Genomic DNA, 21,289 nt, shown 5'->3' on the forward strand with positions numbered 1-21,289 from the left:
GATTACTTCAAATCTTCAGCGTACACATGAAGTAGAGAATAGTTAAACAAAAAGGAAAAGGAAAGAAGAAGAAAGAGGGTTTTAGAAGAAGATGAAAGAGAAGGGGTAAAGGAAGAAGATGAAAGAGAAGAGCTAAAGGAAGAAGAAGAACAAGAAGAATAAGAATAAGAAGAAGAAAAAGAAGGAAGAAGAAGAAGAAGAAAAAGAAGAAGAAGAAGAAAAAAAAGAAGAAGAAGACAAAGAAGAAGAAAAATTGAAAAAATACAGTCCTTCGCCGGCTTAAGCGAATAATGCGGAGACATTCACGTAACTGTGATTTTCGCGGTAAGTCGAATATCACGTTTTACAGCCAAAATATACTTTATTTATGGTGATGATGATAAGTCGCACCTCTTACCTGTGTTGGGGTAAGAGGTGGCACTTATCGTCATCATTTATAATGAATTTTGATTAAATTTAGTTCATTTATGTGATTTATTACTTACTTAATGCAATTTCTTTAGAAACATTTGAGTTATTTCTGTCTTTATACTGATTTGAAAATTTTACTATTTCATTTGACAATTGATGGAGAAATTATACTGATTTGACATCTGAACTGTCAAAAATAAAAAAATCGCGTAACTCGAGGAAAGACTGTAATAAATAATAAGTAGTAGTAGTAGCAAGGTGTATGGATATTAGGAGGTGAAGTGCTTCAGAGCAAATTGACATTTCACGACTTGACATAACAATACTGGGTGCTCCGGTATTAAAATCGGGGAGGGCTGGAGGGGGGTATAGAAAATTGTATGCGATTTGACATAACAATACTCGATGATGGCGCCCGAAAAACGCACTAACAATTCACCTCCTTAATAAACACACCTTGAGTAGTAGTAGTACTGATGGTGGTGGTGATAGATGTAGTATTAATAGTAGGAGCAGATGAAGAAGAAGAAGATGAAGAGTAATACGAATAAGAAAAATAGTTATAAAAATACAGTGTTTAGATTTCTTAGCAAATAAGAAACAGAACAATAATAATAATACTTATAATAATAATAATAATAAATAGAAGTAGTAGTAGTAGTTATTGTACTAAAAGTAGAAGTTGAGAAGAAGAAGAAAATAATGATGAATTTATAATGATAATGATAATGATAATGATGTAAAACAATAAATTCAGCGCTCAGCATACAAAACATAACTAATTTTTGTGTAACTGAAGCGTTGGTTTTTAGCTCTTAAATTGATTTTTAATACGATTCCGACGCAAGATAACACGCAAGATAACTTTTTAAATAGTCTTGAAAATTTTATTTCAGTATATTGATTTTACCCCGAATATATAAAATATATATATTATAAAATATAGTATATTTGGTTCAAGCCCCGAATAGACCGTGCCCCCATACGTAGGACTGACTATCCTGCTATGGTAACAATAAGTCACTGAAAGCCAAGCTCACTTCACTAGTGGGTACTGGCAGGTCTTGACCGACAGCAGTTGTTGTGCCAAAGAAGAAGAAGAAGATATTGATTTTACATTTAAAAATTGATGTATTAAATCAGAACAATTTATTCAAGGAGCTGTCTGCTATCTCAGAATCCGCGCCTAAAAGGAACCGAGTATCTCAGGGACCACCATGTAACATTCTACCATTATTTTTGAAGTTTTTGTGGTTTTCATTACACTGTGAATAGGTCTAATACAACTACTCCCCGAATTGAAGTTGTAGATTGAGCCAACACAACACTCTGGCTCATTATAGTCATCAAAAGAGAGAAAAACACGTGTACACTTCACAGCATGATTTGCGTATGTTATCAAACGTTTCGTCCGGCAAACATCATGTCCCTCGGCCTCCGAATGAATTAATACACCTTTTAGCATAGATAAAACTGTGCAGATAGCGGTGCAAAACGGCTCCCTGCAAAAAACATAACCTAATGAACCTTATCGCAGCCCCATTGCTTAATTAATCGCAATTTCGCCCTCACACGCATAAGCTCCTCCCTTTGGCGGGCATTGAAATCACTCCTCGCACTGTCCCTGTGTAGTTGCAGTACATTACTCAACCATTCCATTCATTCGCATTCATTCATCCCATCGACATCCTTACTAGCCCTTCGGATATTTGCGAAGCATTCCACTCCCCTCGCTTCGTTCGATTGGCCATCGCAAAGCGGGTCGCGGCCATGTATTGGTATTGGCCCTGTAGATTATATCTGGTCGGCATGGTGCGCTACCATATTCTCCGCCCCTCCACTTTCTGCTAAGGAGGGTTGTTGTTCTTGGTTTCGCGCAAAGGAGACCAAAAAAATGAGGTCGAACAAGAAAAAGGCATCATCCTGCTGCGTCACACACCGCAGCGCACCCTTCCTGCAGGCACACACTTGCGTGTGGGTTTGACTTGCATTTGCAAGCTTCACGGCAGGCCGTAGTAGGCTTTGGGTATTCCCCTTCCACACAACGTTTGCTTGTTAAGGTTGTGCGGAAAATGAGATGTGCAGAAGCGGGACAGACAAACATGCAGGAAACCCATTACACCGAAAGCAGTAGAAAGGGAAAACAATGCCGAAAAATACATTCGCTCCACCGAAACGCAAATGTAGTGATAATATTTGAGCTTTTCACGCTTTTCCCTCCGTGTTCGTGTTCTTATTTTTAAGGGGATGAGTGTGTGTGTTGTTTTTTGCTTCTACAACTGATGCTGATGCTGCGGCTGCAGTCTCCGTCTCTCTCTCTCTCGCGGTGTGTATTCTTTCATTAGGGTCAGTTGATTTTCTATTATTAAGCCAATGCATCAATTTGCCTAGCGAGGGGAAAACGAAACCGTATGTGACGAAACAATTATGATCGCTCCGAACACGCACAAATGTGGTTTGCAATCGCCCTTCTCTCCCTACTCTTCGTTTTACTTTTTTTTTGCTGGCGATAGGAGCCGCTAAAGAAGATGAATCACGTGGCACACGAGCTGATAGTGCAGTGGAAAGTGTTTTTTCTCTCTCTTGCTTTCGGAACCGTTTTTTTATCGCCATATATCTAATTTTGCTTTGACACGGCTGTGACGTGAACATGGCCAACATAGATTGGCGTGCATGATACGGTGTCCTGCATGATATGGTACGAGCAGTGCGGGTTCGGATGTATGGTTGTAGCGGTGGTTCTGGTTTTTTAATGGTTTTTTGGAAGGTAATTTAAAAATTTAGATTTTTCTATTTTTTTTCAATTGTATTAAATAAAAGACAATTTTCCTTCACCCTTGGTACTATGATAGACTTATGCTGCGCTAACATTTCTTTCTTAACATTTTTTATCCTTTTTTTAAAACTGAAATAGTTTATATTCACGTTTGGTGTTGCATACCTTCAGGCGCATAAAAAACACGGGCAAGGAGTAATGTGCTCCTACTTTACTTTTAACATTTTTCCTCTACAATTAAATTTATTTTAGGCAAAAACGATACTAAACACCTACTGATTGCATACATTCAGGCGTTATTTCCTCAAAATGTATAAATAATAGACTGAGGTGTCCGTTGAAAGTGTTTGTAACAATTCAACAACAAACGAGCTCAAAACGATAAATAAGTTATTGGTATTAAGGTTTTAAAATCAACTAAAGTGTAAGTTACAACCTTCACCTCCTTTACAATTGTTATTAGTTATCGTTGTTGTCTCAGACAACCCAAACACCTTTTGATCCGGTTCGAAGGACCAAAACGTAACAAAGCTTTAAACAAATGTGAGCAATGAAGCAATCCGCTTAAGGTGCAATGGTTGGGCCATAGGTAAGGGGTAACATTTAACCAACGTGCTAAGCACTTTATTCTCAAAGGAATATAGGTTCTTGTCGAATTAATTGTTTTATTGTTTAATATGTTTTTTTTTTGCTTCTGTTGGTTGTTGCAATTCTTAATTTCTCCTCCCTAGTGGAATGTAATAATAATCCCCTCACAAAACATACCCACTCGACCCATTAATCTATCTCCCTCTAATGTCCTTTTAAAAAATCAAACATTCCAACCCCTTTCAGTCCCAAACCCGCTCAATAAAAGCAGCAAAAACACACACACACCCATACACATAGAACCCACTGCCGGCGCACAGAGGAGTCGTCGCACTTCCTAATTGAATCGTAATGCAATGTAAACAAAACCGAACCAACCGAACCAACCAACACAAAAAAAACCCCTTTCCGTTTTGATTGAAAAAGGGGTACAGCACGCGCACAAACCCCTTTGAACTGTGGAAGGGTGGTACAACCGATCGGAGCCACCATTCGTAAGGAAAACAACCCCGAAAATCCTGGAACGCACGGAACCCGACCTGACTGACTGGCTTTTAGTCTCACCCTTCGCCCTGCTGCTCGGTCGGCAAAAGGCAACCGGGAGTTGTCGGGCAGGGGAAACTGGGCACTGGGCCACAGGTTGCGCCACAGGTTCTCTTTTTTGGTTGGAAGAAAAACATATGATTCTGACGGCTTGTGCCGAGGGGGAAGGAGGAGGGATTAGGCATTGTAGTGCATTTAGAGAGCGTTTGAGGGCGCGCATGTCGTCGATTAACCGCAGCAGGAAGCCGACAATCGATGGGGTGCGACGACAAGGCGAGCGATAATCCACCCTCCCTCCCCTTCCCCGTCCCACCTTCCCTGTGGACACAGGATCATTTACACAGCACCCCGACGGACTTTGGGCTGATCTTTATCAATTCATTTAAAAACTATTATGTGGCGCGCAAAAAGAGGGCGAGCGGCGCGCGCGTGACCCTTCGGAATGTCGTGAGATTTTTAGCACTTGTCGCACACACTCGAACCCTCTTCCTGCTGCTGCGGGATGCTGTTTTCGCTCCCTCCCGTTCATCTGCTGTCCCCTAAAACAGGACCACTTACTGCCTGAGTGAGTGACTTCGTATTATAGTTTCCCCTCGCCGACGCGTTAGTCCCGCGTTCGTGATCGGTTCGTTCCGGGTGCTTTCAGTGAGTTGGTGGTGTTGGTATGTGTTGCGGAGGGCAAGACGGACGAAATCCAGGACAGCAACCAGGATACAGCATTCGGGACACATCACCACCACCACACTTGCCGGCAGCAAAAAAGCTATGCCACACCGGCCGCAACCACCCCGAGAGGTAAAGCCGTGCGAGCGCACCACCTGATTTCGGCACGAATCACCAGGCGTTCGCCTGTGTGTGTGTGTGTGTGTGTGTGTGTGTGTGTGTGTGTGTGTGTTTGTGTCCTGTGTAATCCTGGACCGATATAAAATATCCCGACCGGGGTGGTGCCGTGCTGCAGACCGAGTCGGCACGTGGCGATGAGAGGTTGTCGCATCCTGTTTGGGAAGAATTAAAGGATTCTGTGAGTGTGATTGCGTGTGATTGCGTGGAGAGCGAGATGTGATGGTGTTACTTACAATAAACTTTAAGAACATATTGCTGTCTGTCGTGTGCTTTCAATTCAATAGTGCAAGTGTCTGTTCAACTAGTGCCAACATGTTCCCCTCAACGACGTTCGCCACAACGCCGACTGCCGACGGATCGCCTCCGTTCGTGCGCAAGTTCCGGCCGGAGATCGATCTGCACCTTAGCAACGTTAGCCCCGAACCAATGTCCAACGATGGGTACGAGGGCTATGCCGATCTGTCCTCCCAGTCATCCACCTCGGCCCCGATCCCTCGACGTGCTCCATCTCCTTCCACGTCCGTCTGTGCGCTCGGATTCCTGCCGATCGATTCCGTATCGAAGGGCTACACCCCGGAGGAAGTGTGCCTGAGGGTGGCCCATCACACCGTCCACGGTGGCGCCTCGTCGACCGCCCGCACCACGCTGATACGCAAATCGTCCTCCACCGGGCTGCTCACGACGAACGAGTCGACCGGTGGCATGAAAAGCTCGAACTGGATACGCACGATCAGGTTGGCGAGTGATGTGCGCAGCTTTAACGCACTGCTGGAGCTGACCGCGACGCAGCTGCTGCGCATAAGACTGACCGCCGACGTCGGCAACGGGGAGGAGTTGAAGCTGTGGTTCTCCGAGGATGTGATAGCGCACATGCAAATCCCCTTCCTGACGCCGGTCAACATTCAACGTAAGTAGCTGGAGGATGAAAAAAAAACACGAGGAAACGATTCATTAGTAAGAAGTTTAAATGCAATTTTCCGATTCGCTTACCCACCCAGGTCAAAACTGCTACGTGTGCCACCTCTGCCAGAAGTCGTACGAGTATCCGAACCCGCTGAAAATCCATCTCGCCACCAGCTGCAACCGCGAGCCGCTGGCGACCCTGTGGCACCGGCTGCACCAAGCCCTTGCGGCACGCTACGGTGCCCCCTTCGCGCCCCTGTACGACTTCCAGCCGTGGCGCAATTCCGCCTTCCGGCCCGTACTGAGCGCGCACGTCGTCAAGCTGGACCATCACCTGTCGCCACCCCCGGCAGCCCATCGGCGGCTGCATCATGCGCCCGCCCCGGCAGTGGAGCGGGCAGCGGTGGCCGCGGACGAACCGACGGCGGGCGCTACCCATCTCGTCACCGCGGCGCACCTCGAAACGATCGTCAGCAACATGGGCTCCTCGAAGCAGGGCCACGTGTGCATCTACTGCGGCAAGCTGTACTCGCGCAAGTACGGGCTAAAGATACACATCCGCACGCACACCGGCTTTAAGCCGCTCAAGTGCCAGTACTGTTTGCGCCCGTTCGGCGATCCGAGCAATCTGAACAAACACATCCGGCTGCACCGGCAGCACGATGGGTCGCTGTACGAGTGCAGCCTGTGCGGGAAGAAGCTGGCCCGGCGGAGGGATTTGCAGCGCCATCTGCAGGCAAGGCACAATAGCACGCAAATCATCGACCAGTCGACGACCTCCGAGGAGGAGGAGGAGGAGGAGGACGAGGAGGTGGAGGTGCGGCAGAGGAGAGGTGCTTCGGTCGGTGGTGGACGCCGGGAGCCAAACAGTTGATAGTCGAAGGCCGAAATTGTCGTCCGGAACGGACGAAAGTCGCTCGTTTGTTAAGTTTGGTAGCTCTTCTGCAAACAACAGATGTTTCATTAAATAGTTTACTATATTATAACGAAAATGTGTGTAAATACAACAACGCATGATTGCCGAAAGAAATTTACTTGCCGTCTGCCAGTAGTACAGTTTTCTTGGGTCCGGGGTAGTGGTGTTAAAAACGGATCTTTTTAATGATCGGCTCAGTTCCGGTTCATTCATAAAGGTGATCCGGATCGTTTGATCGGATCAATCATTCAATCGTTCGTTCTCTGCTAAACCTGTCATTTAATGCCAAAGAGAAAGAGAACATCTTCTACAGGGCTCTACCAAGGTTTTTTGGTTGTTTCCCAATTATTTTTGAATGCTTCCCATGGTTTTTGGTTCGTTCCCACTATTTATTGGGCGTTACCCATAGTTTTTTGTTTTGGGTGTATTGTATTGATGTCCTATAGGACGGCACTAAAATTATGAGGAAACTATACAAAAATATTTGCGAAACGGTGAATGAATCGTGAGACGGACTCTAAACATTACAGGAATAAATCAATAAATTGTGGGAACCCTGCATCCAGTGCTGTTCGTCTTTAAGAGACTGGCTGAGACGAAGCACGAGGCGAAAAGATGCAGTGCGTGTTAACGAGCGAACGAATGAGAGAGCCAGTTATATTTTCATCGTCATTGTCGAGTAGACAATACGCTAAACATATTGCTAAAGCTGCATCCACATCCACAACGCTCGTCATTCAACTCTCTTTGATTTGATGAGCCGGCTTGCTGTAAACAAATCATCCAGGTTCAATATTCACCTGTTTCTCTCAGCGTTCTTTTCGATCCCGTCTGCAACGCTCGATGATCTGGTATCTTTCATACGATGGGCCAGTTTGCTAACCTCGCCAACCTCTCCAACCTCGCCAACCTCGCCAACCAACCTTACAACCACCTCTCTAACCTCACCAACCTTAGCTTTTTATTTCAATAACTTCACTTTTCAAACTCAATAAATTTACTTTTAAAACTCAGTAAACTCACTTTTCAAACACAATAAACTCACTTTTTCAAACTCAATAAACTTACTTTTTCAAACTTAATAAACCCGCTTTCCAAACGCAATAAACTCACGTTTCAAACTCATTAACCTCGCCAACCAACCTCACCAACCAACCTCGCTAACCTCGCCAACCTCACCAACTAACCTCAAAACCTTCAGTATCACGTATGATTATCACAATTGAGTGCGTGACGCTGACATGGAATTTGTTTCAGTCAGATTTTTTATGACATTGACAGTGGCATTTTGGCAGTCCTGATTATTACTTTTGAAAAAGGGAAAAATTATCGATATTAGTCAAAAACAAAAACCACAGAATGATTTTAATTGCAATGCAATGTATAGCGGGTCGCTTAAATTAAGCGTTATTATTTTAGTAATAGAGTAGTTTTACGCGTTCAATAAACTATTATTTCTGCTCTGTTTGAATGAAAACTGTGTGATTAGTTAACATAAAATGTATTACGCAATATTGAATGGAAATTTTCAAGTTATCCATATCTAAAATGAGCATCTGAAAAAAGCGTAAAAAAAGTGAAAAAGGCAGATAATTTTGAAACTGCGTTCTGCGTTCCGTTGTTTTTTCTCCAGATTGGCAGGTTCGTTTCGTTCCACAATTTTCGAAACTATTTACATCATTAACGCAGATATACATTGCGAGCAAATATGCTTTTCGTATATACAGTCTTTCCCCGAGTTACGCGACACTCGAGTTACGCGAATTCGAGTTACGCGAATTTTTATTTTTGACAGTTCAGATGTCAAATCAGTACAATTTTCTCCATCAATTGTCAAATGAAAAATAATTACCGAATTATTTTCAAATGATCAAATAAAATGATCAAATGATAAATAACCAAATTTTCTGCACCAATTGCATCAAATAAGTATTAAATTACATAAATGAACTAAATTCAATCAAAAATTATGAAAAATAAAGTATATTTTTGCTGTAACATGTGATATTCGACTTACGCGAAAATCCGAGTTACGCGAATGTCTCCGGAACGCATTATTCGCGTAACTCGGGGAAAGACTGTACAGTCTTTCCCCGAGTTACGCGACACTCGACTTACGCGAATTCGAGTTACGCGAATTTTTATTTTTGACAGTTCAGATGTCAAATCAGTACAATGTTCTCCATCAATTGTCAAATGAAAAATAATTACCGATAAATAACCAAATTTTCTACACCAATTGCATCAAATAAGTATTAAATTACATAAATGAACTAAATTCAATCAAAAATTATGATAAATAAAGTATATTTTTGCTGTAACATGTGATATTCGACTTACGCGAAAATCCGAGTTACGCGAATGTCTCCGGAACGCATTATTCGCGTAACACGGGGAAAGACTGTACACGACTTGCAAGACATGGGTGGTCGAATTCAAAGCGTGAGTCGGATCCGAGCGGTGTGACTAGTCAGCTTTCTCGTTTTGGTGTAAAGAATCAAATACGTGTAAGATATGTCTGTACCGCTATCTGAACAGAGAAGAATGCTGATCCGAAAATGATACCAGTTCACTTGCTCATTTGGCGCATTCGATCATTCGTCTCTTTTTTTTTCTTAGAGAAGCCATGATCCGGATCGTTCAAAAAACTGATGCATGATACATGTTCACTTAATCAATAGTTCAGTTGGCGTATTCGATCATTCGCCTCTGTTTCTCTCTGGGAAGCGATGATCCGGATCTTTCAAAAACTTCAATGTACTGATTCGGATCATTTGAACAAAACCGGATCTGATCTTATATCACTAGTCCAGAGCTAAGTTCGCAACTTCGTCGCTCATCAGCCACCAAAGGCTCGGGAATGAAGTCAGATTGACAAGGGTTTCGGGGCTAGGTTATAGTGGCTTGCCCAACCGGCCATAGGCCACCGATTCGAGACACTCGTGAGCAAGGGCTTCTGCAAATGTGCTGTGCGTATCGTTGCGAGGAACATTTTGTTTGCCTGAAATTGTGATTTGACGTTCGGGTTAGAACGAAACTATCAACCGAGTGCGGCCAATTCGTCGCTCGGTCCAGTTGGGTCAATAGAATAAGTGAAACTTACTTAATTCAAGCCAACTTCACTTCGCTTTTCAAACAATCCCTGCTTCGGACACTTCTTCGTGTATCATCAACAGGTCTGAAAACGGTTAAGGTGGCACCACAGGGGGTTTTGGAACGTACACTAAACACTGACGAGTCTTCAACTTTTATCCTTCCACCGGTAAGGATCGCGAACAGGTAAACCTGTAAGAAACAGGTTTTTTGCTAATTGCGATTCTGCCCGTAGGACTGTCCGTGTCTCTGAGAGGATGCGATAGCTCACATGCAAATTCGTTTCCTAACATTGGTTAAAATTTAACGTAAGTAGCTCGAAGAAGGGAGCAAAATGCTCATTAGGTACCATTTAAATTAATAGTTTAATAGTTATTTTATTTTGTTCTTACCCAGAACAACGCTGCTACATCTACCATCTCTGTCAGAAATGATGAGTCAGAAGAGTATCCGGTCGTGGCCGGTGGTCAACGTCGGGAAACAAACAGTGTAATAATCAACGTTGAATATGTCATCCGAAAAAAAAAGAATAAACCGAACACGAACTGGCACGTTGGGGGTTTGTTGAGTTTTATATCTTTTTTGCAAACAACAGGTGAGTTCACTAAATACTTTTACTACATGATAACGGAAAGACGTGTACATACAGCAACGCAAAACGGGGGAAAGCCATTACTGGCCGGCCGGCGAGAGTAACAAGGGAAAAGCAAAACTACATAACCTCACCTACTAACAAAACACAACCACACCCAGTGTTAACGCTTAGTTTAAAGTCCGCCAGCTTACGAGTAAGGGGTTTGTCCTTAGCGCCTAAAACAATCTGCTTGGTTTGCGGTTCTTTCGAACCGTTCTTTTAACGAGTGTAATTGAAGCTATGACGACCTATACCTATGAAGGACTGATAATGATGATCGTCGAAAGGAGTTTTCTTACAAATTTCACTAGCTCTGTACAAGGATTGTGCGATTGATTCGGTGATGTGCGTCGGTGTGTGTGTGTGTCAGTGTGTACTACTAACATATCCTATTTATACCTCTACTAACGCACCTAACGCGTAGGTAGCGTTACCTTGCTGGTAATATTTATAGAACTCCTGCGGGATCGATGAAACCGTTTGAAACGTTCCCTTTATGCGTTACTTTACTCGAAAGTAGTTTCCTCTCATTACACTAGATGCCGTTTTTTTCTCTCTCTCTCTCTCTCTCTCTCTCTTCCTCTCTTTCTCGCAAACCTTCCCCTATCTACCATAATCATAAAAAAAGTTCACACTCTGGACGGAATGGTACGTTTTGCTGTGTAGAGCATGCTTAGCTTCCAGTGCTAACCAGTCATTTAGCGTCGATCGAAACTGCCCTTTCTACCGCCACTTACCAGTTAACTCTTTTCCAACGGTATCTCGCTTCATCTAATCGCTTCGCTCGTGTGAAGCTTCACCGACGGGGACGAAAAGAGCTCTGGATGGGCGTGAGTCGTGATGTGTTGGGGCTCGCCGCTCGATAGATGCCTACCGGCACCGTCCGCTAGATGTCCTGCATGGCCAGTATAATGTTTTGCAGTGCCGTTCGTGCGTCCGAGGGTGGCAGATCGTTCAGCACCTCCAGTGCGGCCTCGCTGTGCTTTTTCTGCAGTACACGCGTCCGCTCGGGTCCCGGGCCCTTCAGCACCGCTGCATGCACCTTCGCGAAGTCAATGTTGTCCACCGACTCGCGTCCCTTCTGTATCTCTTCGTACAGTGACGGATCGTGCGCGAGATGGAAGAGAACCGGTGCCGACACCAAACTGAATCGAACGCCTGAAAGAAACGCAACAATTTGAAACGATTAAAATGTCTTTTGTGAGATTGCAGCGTATTTATTCTCTTACCGGGTGGAAGATGATCACATCCGAACGGTTCCAAATCGATACAGGCCTGCCACGCAAGGGACAGATGCTTGCCGAACATGTAACCGCGCCGCTGCAATGCTTCCGACTGCTCGGCCAGCATCATCGCACCCTGGCAGCTTTTGCCCAGCAAACTGCCCGCACCGAGAATATGCCGCAGGGCCCACTCCCTCTCCGGATTGCCCATAACGCCCTCCAAGCTGAGCGGTTGCGTATTGTTCACCAAGTCCCCGAAGTTAACAGCCCCTTCGGGCTCACTGTCCCGATCGCCGGCTGCCATGCCCGGACAGTCCAGTGGGCAGGAAGGAAGCGGATTGTTCTGTTGATCGCGTTCGCCGATAAAGTTCGACTCCGCTAAATCACGCACGGCCGATGAGATGAGCTCGATCAGCGGTTGATTGCGGAGCCCGGCCAGCTGAAGGCAAGCATTGCCAAGCAGATAGTCCCCGCTCAGCAGGGCGATCTTGTTGCCGAAGATGGTATCGCTATCGCTGCCCAGCTCGTTGCCGGCTTCGTCCAGCGACTGCAGATTGACCAGCCCTTGGTGGACGAGCTGGGCGGTACGGATCATTTCCGTAATTTCCGCCAGCCCCCGCTGGGACTGCAGCACGCCCGCACTTTTGTCCTGCTCCAGATCGGGTACGGTCGGGGCGTGGCCGACGGCTTTCGAGACGAGCAGCACGATCAGTCCCCACGCTTGCATGTTGTTTTTGCCGTTGAAGATGAGCATTCTGAAATGGAAATGAAATGGAAATGGACAAAAGTTAGTCAATTTAAAAAAATACATTTAATATTATGAGATAAGGTACATGTTTTTCATGCCAATACAACTAAAGCAACTCCTCATTCATGCAGATTCCCATTAATGACGATTAAAACAAGCGAGCGGTCAAAATGCTGCTTGGGTTTCAAATCCACAAGCGTTACGCGTAACGGTAACCTAGCGTAAAGGGCTGTTCTCATCTACTGTTCTCAAGTCATCTGTTGCTAAGCGCCTAACGGTATGCAATCTAATGTATTAAAATGAATTTACGAAAGCATAGTACATTAAATAGACTACTTATAGTTTTCCCTTTAAATTTCGTAGTGAATTGTGTTCAAGCTTTTCAGAGAAATATTTTTGATCAGAAATATAGATTTAAAGAAGAAATTAAAACAAATAAAGAAACACAAATATCACATTGCATACCTTTAGGCGTTCGGCAAGGCTGTACGATAGAAATTGTTTAACTTTATGCCAATTTGTGCTAAAACTCGTTGGCGTTTGATAACACCCAAAGTTAACTACTTTTAACTACAAAATTATGATACAAAAATACAAAAAAATAAATTAAGTTACTTTTCCCCAGTAAATGTAACAAGAGCAATGCCAAACACCGCGATCAAAATGTGTATTATGAGTTAAACAATAAGGGAAAAGTATCCACATTAGATCCCACTAGTTGTATCGTTGTGTTAAAATGCAAATACTATATGTTCGTGCAACTTGCGCAACATATTAAATCCGACAAACGTTTGAAATCGGAAAAGAAAACCCCCAAACTTTAAAATTCACTAATTTGCGTCATTTTTTCCAATCGGCTAACGATCTGATGCCAATACGCATAAATCACTAGCTCTTGTGACGTCAATCGTGGATTCTTTTAACCACCCGTCTCATATTAATTCCCAATTTTTGGAGCTTATTTTAGGTGAAACGCGGAATGGAAACGTTCAGAACCGGTTTAGTGACGTTAGCGCATGTACAAGAATTGGGCAGGAACAGGAAAAAGGATGCTTCCCTTCAGCTTAAACGCCAAATGCTCCAACTACTTACTTCGCCGTCCTTAGCAGGGGATGATTGCTGCCGACCAGTTTCCGCAGATGTAGCGCTACGTTCGCAATCTCATCGCTCAGCAGCCACCGAAGGCTCAGGAACGAGGTCGGATAGCCGACGATCTTCTCCGCCTCACTGACGGCCCGGTTCCAGTCGTGTTTTGGCACCGGTTTCGGTGCAAGCTTTTCGTGGCTTGCACCACCACCGGTCAGGATGCTTCGCCTGGAGACACTTTCCAGCCAGGTAAACGCCGAAGGACCACTCGCGCCGCACACTTTCACCACACTCTTTCGCAAACGTGCTGTCCGCAGAAGGGTCTGCATGCCGTAAATCCTTGCGAGGGACATTTTTGCGACCGGAAATTTCCGCTATTATCAACAGAATTATCACCTATCAAGCGCACTACCGCGATCCAGCAATCCGGTTTTGCACTGGCGTTGTAACGCGTGTAACGTATTTGTGTAACTTGTGTGCGAAAGTGGCACAGAGCACAGAGTGGTGCCTTTCTTCTGGTACGATCAGTAAACAATGCGAATCGCGCGGGGGGTTCAGCAGCGGCCACGGGCGTACGTACGCTTCGTGCTCATCTTAACAGTCGCCCAACAATCACGTACACAGGCCGCCTTTCACGCTCACGGGGTCTGGGCGGTGCTGTTTTTTTGTTATTAGCTACACACGCCACCCTGCGGCTTTCACCGGCTGCTCTGCTCAACCAAGCGCGGACAATTCGTCGCCCGAACTCCTCGCTCCGGCACCCCTGCACCGGCTGGGCAAATAGAAAAAAGTGAAACTTTTTTCAAATCAATTCAACTTCACTTCGCGCCTCAAACAATCACTCTTCTAGGTGATGGAATAGGTCTGAATGCAACAGGCGGCCCTGGGCGACTACTGTTAAACACAATCTGTTTTTTTCTCTCTCTTTTTTTGCACGGGACGGGACGGGTTCAACCGGAAGATGTTGGTCCACGCAAACGACGTCAGACACTGGCGAGATGGCAGGCGAACTGTTCAGCTTTTATCCTTTCGCCAGGAACGGACAAATGACCGGAAGAAACAGGTTTTCTGCATGCGGCACAACACCAGCTGATCGACCCCTTTTAGCGCGGCCGGGGGCACGACAAGAGAGCAAAAACAAACGATCTGATGATGTAACTGTTCTCTCCCTGCTGCACTTTGTAAGACGGATTGCACTTTTTCATCATCGTGAAAGTGGAACCCTCGGGACACACAGGCTTAACGCTGCACTTTCCATTCTTCGTTCACCGATTCTAAGCATCTTTTCAGGCGCAATGCGTTCTTGCACAACTTTTGCATTCACCAACACTGCTTATCAAAATATCAAGAACACGCAATTGGCTTTCGGGTTAATTGCGATTCAGCTTTTGAGGGTTGAATTTTTGCATATTAAACACGCGCACACCTTCGGGAAATGAGAAGAAAAAAACACTTCACACACTAGCACTTTGGAACGAACCACGCGTAATGCGTACTCCAGGCAAAAGCACACACAATCGCCGGATTAATTCACGCCGATAACGTAATCGTAGCCTTGCTTCCCCACCTTTTCGGTACACGGCATGCGAATTTCGGTGCGCTGTCGGCTGTTATTGTTGTTTTCAACCCGGCCTGACAGCTGTCAGTGAAGAGAGCGGTTTCAGCCGCCGGCCCGAGTTGCGGCCGTTTGAAAGCGGCGGCGGCTACAAACGAGTGCGTTTGGGGCGCCATCTAGCGTGCTGCAAGAGAAGCAAAGTTTGAATTGCGGTTGTTGTACCGGGCGACCGTTGCAAGTGTGACTCAACTAACCGTTTGGGGTAGATTTGAAGAGAGAGATTTCTTCTTGTTGAAGAAATCGTGATCGTTATCGAGTGATGGTGGTAGTGTGGCAAGGAGGCGCTGGTTGCATCAACTTTGGGCTGTATGTTTCCTAAACCTTAACTTACGGTGTACTGTACATCTTCCTCCTCCGCATGCACGCCCGCCTCTACAGCTCCTGCATGGCTATGATGATGTTTTGCAGCGCTGTCCGGGCGTCGGTGGACGGCAGCTCGTCCAGCACCTTCAACGCCACCAGGCTATGCTTGCGCTGCAGGATCTTTGTCCTCTCCAGCCCCGGTCCGTTCAGGACCGCCTGGTGCACTTTGGTGTAGTCGATGTTGTGGATCGATCGGCTGCCCTTCTCGATCTCCTCGTACAGCGCAACGTCATGCTCCAGGTGGAACAGTACCGGAGCGGACACCAGACTGAACTGTGCACCTGTATCAAGCAAATTGGAAATAAAATATTAATTAACCATTACATTCCAATCGATCACTTCCTTACCCAACGGCAGCGTCGGCAGCAGGAACGGCTGCATATCGATGCATGCTTGCCAGGCCAGCGCCAGATGCTTGCCGAACACGTAGCCCTGCTTCTGGAGCGGCTTCGGATGGCCACCGAGCATCAGGGCGGCCATGCAGGCCTTCCCCAGCAGACTGCCACCGCCGAGCACGTGCCGGAGCGACCACTCCTTCTCCGGATGCCCCACCACCCCGTCAATCTTCATCGGTTCGGTGTTGTCCTCCAGATCGCCGAAGCCCAAATCTTCCAGACTGTTCAAATCGGTCGCCAGCTCCTTCAGCTGGGTGCCCGGTTTGGTCGGCAGTGGGTTGTTCTGCTCGTCCCGCTCGCCGATAAAGTTCGACTCGGCCAGATCGCGGAACGCGGACGAGATGAGCATGTTTAGGTCCTGGTTTCTGCGAGTATGCACGGGAAGATACCGACGCTTAGCTTTGATTCTTAGGTTTCTTTAATAAAGCACCCAAACAACCTACCTTAATGTGGCCACCTGCTGAGAAGCGTTCGCTAGTAGATAGTCCCCACCGAGCAGGGCGATCTTGTTGCCGAAGATCATGTCACTGTCGCCGCTCAGATCGTTGCCCGCATTGTCGTACGACTGCAGGTTCAGCATGCCCTGGTGGACCAGGTGCGAGGTCCGGATCATCTCCGTCACCTCGGCCAGAGCGCGCTGGGAGTGTAGCACGCCGGCACTCTTGTCCTGCTCCATGTCGGGGATGTTGTCTAGGTGGCCGGCCGCCTTCGATACGAGCAGCACGATCAGTCCCCATGCCTGCTGGTTTTTGTCGTTGTAGATCAGCGTTCTTCGGGGGAGACAATTAGCAGGAAGAGTGTGTGAATTGATGAATTCAGAAAGGAACCTGATCCGTAATTAAGCTTTTACACCGAGCAGAACAAAGGCCAAGGTTGGTGAGGATGTTGCTGGTTTCTATCTCTCTCTCTCTCTCTCCTTCTCTCTCTTTATCTCTCTCTCTCTATTATTTACCGCAGATCAGGAACTGTTGGCTTTGCATACCAAACAGACAAGGCCCCCTGTGATGGCCGTGTGAGATCGCGCAACGCACCACCGATGACGGGGCATCATCAGTAAACGCTTTCTAAAGCGCTGCACACCTTGGTCGGCTGTCCTTGTGGAAGTGGTAGCTTAACGAAGAAATTTATATTCTCCACACAGTACTCCGCTAAAGACACTGTTGTGCTGTTGTTGTTTTTTTTTCTGTGCGTGGTGAAACTTTGTGGCAAAAACAGCGCTGGCGAGATTGGAGATGATTAATAGCTGTAACAAAAACAGCTGTATTGGTTACAATCGCAAAAAAGAGACGTGGACAGCTAATGAAGAAATCAGCAGCAAAAACTGATGTTGCAATGTAAAAAAACAGGAACATTATGTTCAATAATGGTAGTAAAGCAAGGAAAATTAGTCCATCATGATTCACGGTCATGGTTGGATAATGAAGAACTTATTGCGAGTTCATTAAAAGGGACTAATTAAAATCCACTGGTAGTCATTAACACTTCTTTAAGCGAAAAAGTTGAACTCTCAAAATATCAATTAAAATCTCATCAAAGTCTTGTTGCGAATTATGGTGGCGATTAGGAAAAAACACACTCTTTGCCCCTCTATTTGTGCATGAAAAGAATGATCAAATTTGATTTTTGTTTTAACAAAACATCTATTGAGAGTTATGATATAAGTTGTGAAAAGAAGTATGAAATGCACACCAAGAGAGTTACTATACTCATCAATGAATTATTAAATTTAACTTTAAAAATGGAAAAATCGACTATTAACCTGAATCATCATAAAAATAAAAGATAATAAATAAGACAAGAAAAAGGAAAAATCATGCTATCGACATTAGCAAGGAAGCCTTATCAACCTCTTCTTACTTCATTTTTCAGCCCATCTTCCAATGTTGATTGCATTATTCAACTCTCACGAATCGTGTTTCAACAGCACAGATGTCACGAATGTATGACAGCTGTTGAAAAACATTTTGCAAGAGTTGAGTAACACATTGGAGCATGGGGACGTACACGAAAAAGAGAGTAGTTGTCTGCCAATTTGGGTTACACTCTTGAGAATTACAACCTTTGCTAAGGGGCTTTGAGAGAGCTTTTTGAACACTTATCTTAAGAATTGGAATATGTCTTCTTGCTCGTCTTCATCTAAAAATGGAAATTGAGCCATGTTATGCTTTGTAGAACATGACACGCCACGGTCCAATAGACCACCTTGACTATCGCAGTGCGAATCCTTATGTATCTATTCATAGTGGAAACATCTCAGTCCCTAATCCTCCCGGACACCAGGCATAGGCCGCAGAGAATGTAACAGCTTTGCATAACAGCTTGACGAACTGAAGCGGCTAGACTTGTTTATCTTAAAAGGTCACTAAACTTCTTCATTCGTTCGATCGACTGAAGAGACGATCGCACCGAAACTCATCGCTAATTTCCATCAAGCCAACCAATGTCTCACCATCCCCGTAAAACACACTCCATGGGGTCCATCATTTTCACCATCCCTGCTGTCTGTTCGATCCGTCGATGATGGTGTGGTACCGCGCCACATCATCTCTACCCCACCTGAACGAAAGTGACATCAAACCACGAACGCGAACCGTTTTCGGGTGAGGTGGGCAGCTTTTTACTACGGGACCGGTTTTTTCGAAAGCACGAGCCACACACACACACAGCCACCACGGCCCAGCTTCCACCAACTGTACCGAAACCGAAGTCGCAGTCGTACGGAACGCGCGAGGTTTTGTTTTCCAGTGTCGTAACGGTATGACCCGACATTGTTTCCCAATCCGTGCCAACCAAAGCCAACTTGAGCTTAAGTATAGAAAAGCTGGGGTGTCTGGGACCGACCGCTTGGTCAGTGATCGTGATCAACAATTCATTTCGGTAGAGATATTTAAAAAGAGAGAGAGAGAGAGAGCGAGTTTTAGCACGACCACCATCCACGTTGTGGCCAGTTGTATCTCTTACTTGGCAGCTTTCAGCAACGGATGATTGCTGCCGACCAGCTTCCGTAGATGCAGCGCCACGTTCGCGATCTCGTCGCTCAGCAGCCACCTGAGGCTGAGGAAGGAGGTCGGATAGCCGACGATCTTCTCCGCCTCGCTGACGGCCCGATTCCAGTCATGCCGCTGCACGCTCTTGGTGGCCAACTTTTCCTGCAGCAGATCACCGGTGCTCAGGCGACGAACCTCTGGCGATGTGACGAACGCACCGGATACGGTGGTCGCTGTGCGGGACGGCTGACTGGACCAGTGCCTAAGATGGCGACCGCACAGTCGTATCACTTTGCTCATAGCCATTTGGCCTCTCTGTGTGTGTCTGTACACGCGGACACTAGATCCTGCTGTTGGCCACACAAACACTTCCGGGAGCACACACTTAGAGTCACTCAACACACTCAACGGCTTCACACGGCGACCTCGATCTCAGCAAACAAGCACTCTTGGACGCCACGCACACTGGACAGCAGCAGCAGCAGCGGAGAAGCACACGTGACCGACCGCTCGATTCGAACACCTGCACCGTACTGGGCGGCTTTCTTCTTCGCCAGCGCGCCCGCCACTCGACGTGAGCGAGCGAGCGAGCGAACTGGTTGGGTAGCTTCGCAACACTGTACCCCCTTCCACCGACTCTCATCTCCACACCTTCTCTTCATCACTCGACATCGATCGTGTCCGCACGGTACGTGTACCGAATTCTTCAGGTGGAAGGGAAATTTCGGTCACCCATCCTACCCTAGACCATCCACTGACCATTCACCACATTCCATGCCGCCAGCCAGCACGCGGACAGGGGAAGGCAGATCTCGAACGCGTCTTCCGTGGGGGAGCCTACCACACTCACACACACACGCACCTACGCACACAAACTCCTAATAACGGTTTGTGGCTTCATTACTGCACGATCGGATGGTGTTTGATGTGGAAAAGTGGTTGTAGCAGCTCGCCCCAACGCCAACACCACCTTTGGGGAGGAGGTTAGCGGTGGAAATAATTGAAATGCTTCCGCCAAACACCAACACGGATCACGGCGATCGGGCACGAAGGACCAACACAAAACTAACCTGTATCAACAAATCCGGGCCACGTATGACCGTGAATGGATCGCGAGGTGCGATTGCCGAGGAGCACTTTTTCGGCGTGAGCGAGGTGCATGATCGAGGCCTGTGTTTGTGTGTATGTGTGTGTTGTGGGGCGAAATGCTTTCTTCGCTTTACAACGTTTCGCGCGCCATACGGGGCCAGTTTTGGACCTCCCAGGCTAAGGCGAAAGTTTTTACGACGTTTTGAAGTTTGTTCCAATTTCTGTTTTCTGGTCTTTGCACTTGCCTTTATACCTTGCTTAGTTGGGCTAAAACACTTTAAAATTAATGAAACACGTTTACCAATAAGTTCCAGTTGTGAGACACTGCTCGCAATTTGTCGAAAAAAAAAGATCAGTAAATTGATCGATCATCACAGCAGTCATTATTGTTTAAACGGTTTGTCAGCGGTCTGAATCCACCCTGCCGATCGATTTACCCACAACGCCACCTTGGAAGGAGCGGTTCAGTGTTCACTCACAGTGACTTTCCAACACATTCGGCAGCACGCTTGATTGCAACGAAAACGGGCATGTAAAACAACGCACGTTGCCAACGAGTATGATCTCATCCGTACGGCCCTACCCCTGGAGGTAATGAATTCGTCTCATCTCACCGCAAAATAAAGCACACAAAATACCTCTGCCCCATCAGTTGCAAGACTCGAAATCTATACGAAACGGTTTGGTCGACTCACGGCGCGCGCACACGTCCAGCTGAGAGGCGCTTCACTTAGTATCATCTTCGCGTGGATAGGATCTTCCTGGTGGATCTTTTTTTGCTTTGTTTTGTTTCGCCAATGCGTTGCGCGATGGTTTCCGGGATCGTCGATGCCATGCCCTTCTGTCTTGAAGTGTGGTGGCCCCGAATAGACGAAACCGGTTTCGTTTGTTGGTTGGGTGGTTGGTTGGCTGAGGGCCGTTGTAACGTGTTGGATGATCGCGAAATTGAAGGTGATCGTACGCCGTACAAACACGCTAGTACAACTCGGGGGTACGGAGGGGGAGTTTGGTGCGGCGAGGGAAGAAGAATGGGTGTAACGTGATTTTATGAGTGAAAAAGCTTGTTTTGCTGAATG

The 21,289-nt window shown here is 46.2% G+C and overlaps 3 protein-coding genes across 3 annotated transcripts; 1 reads left to right on the plus strand and 2 right to left on the minus strand.

Annotated features, from left to right (window-relative positions):
* Positions 1-4,485: 4,485 nt before the first annotated feature.
* LOC120961437 (PR domain zinc finger protein 13) lies at positions 4,486-7,334 on the plus strand. The gene is made up of 2 exons (XM_040385154.2): positions 4,486-6,068; positions 6,160-7,334. Exons 1-2 carry the CDS (start codon positions 5,381-5,383, stop codon positions 6,936-6,938), a joined length of 1,467 nt encoding a protein of 488 aa, XP_040241088.2. The 5' UTR covers positions 4,486-5,380; the 3' UTR covers positions 6,939-7,334.
* A 3,292-nt stretch (positions 7,335-10,626) lies between these two features.
* LOC120952505 (all trans-polyprenyl-diphosphate synthase PDSS2-like) lies at positions 10,627-14,131 on the minus strand. Its single transcript, XM_040371868.2, has 3 exons — positions 13,771-14,131; positions 11,937-12,685; positions 10,627-11,865 (listed from the first exon to the last, which is right to left on the minus strand). Exons 1-3 carry the CDS (start codon positions 14,115-14,117, stop codon positions 11,594-11,596), a joined length of 1,368 nt encoding a protein of 455 aa, XP_040227802.2. The 5' UTR covers positions 14,118-14,131; the 3' UTR covers positions 10,627-11,593.
* Positions 14,132-14,146: 15 nt separating this feature from the next.
* On the minus strand, positions 14,147-20,535 carry LOC120952506 (all trans-polyprenyl-diphosphate synthase PDSS2-like). Its single transcript, XM_040371869.2, has 5 exons — positions 19,099-20,535; positions 16,581-16,907; positions 16,090-16,502; positions 15,574-16,023; positions 14,147-15,503 (listed from the first exon to the last, which is right to left on the minus strand). Exons 1-4 carry the CDS (start codon positions 19,428-19,430, stop codon positions 15,752-15,754), a joined length of 1,344 nt encoding a protein of 447 aa, XP_040227803.1. The 5' UTR covers positions 19,431-20,535; the 3' UTR covers positions 14,147-15,503; positions 15,574-15,751.
* Between the last annotated feature and the right edge of the window lie 754 nt (positions 20,536-21,289).

The sequence above is a fragment of the Anopheles coluzzii genome, chromosome 2 (assembly GCF_943734685.1).
Source record: "Anopheles coluzzii chromosome 2, AcolN3, whole genome shotgun sequence".
Lineage (NCBI taxonomy): Eukaryota > Metazoa > Arthropoda > Insecta > Diptera > Culicidae > Anopheles > Anopheles coluzzii.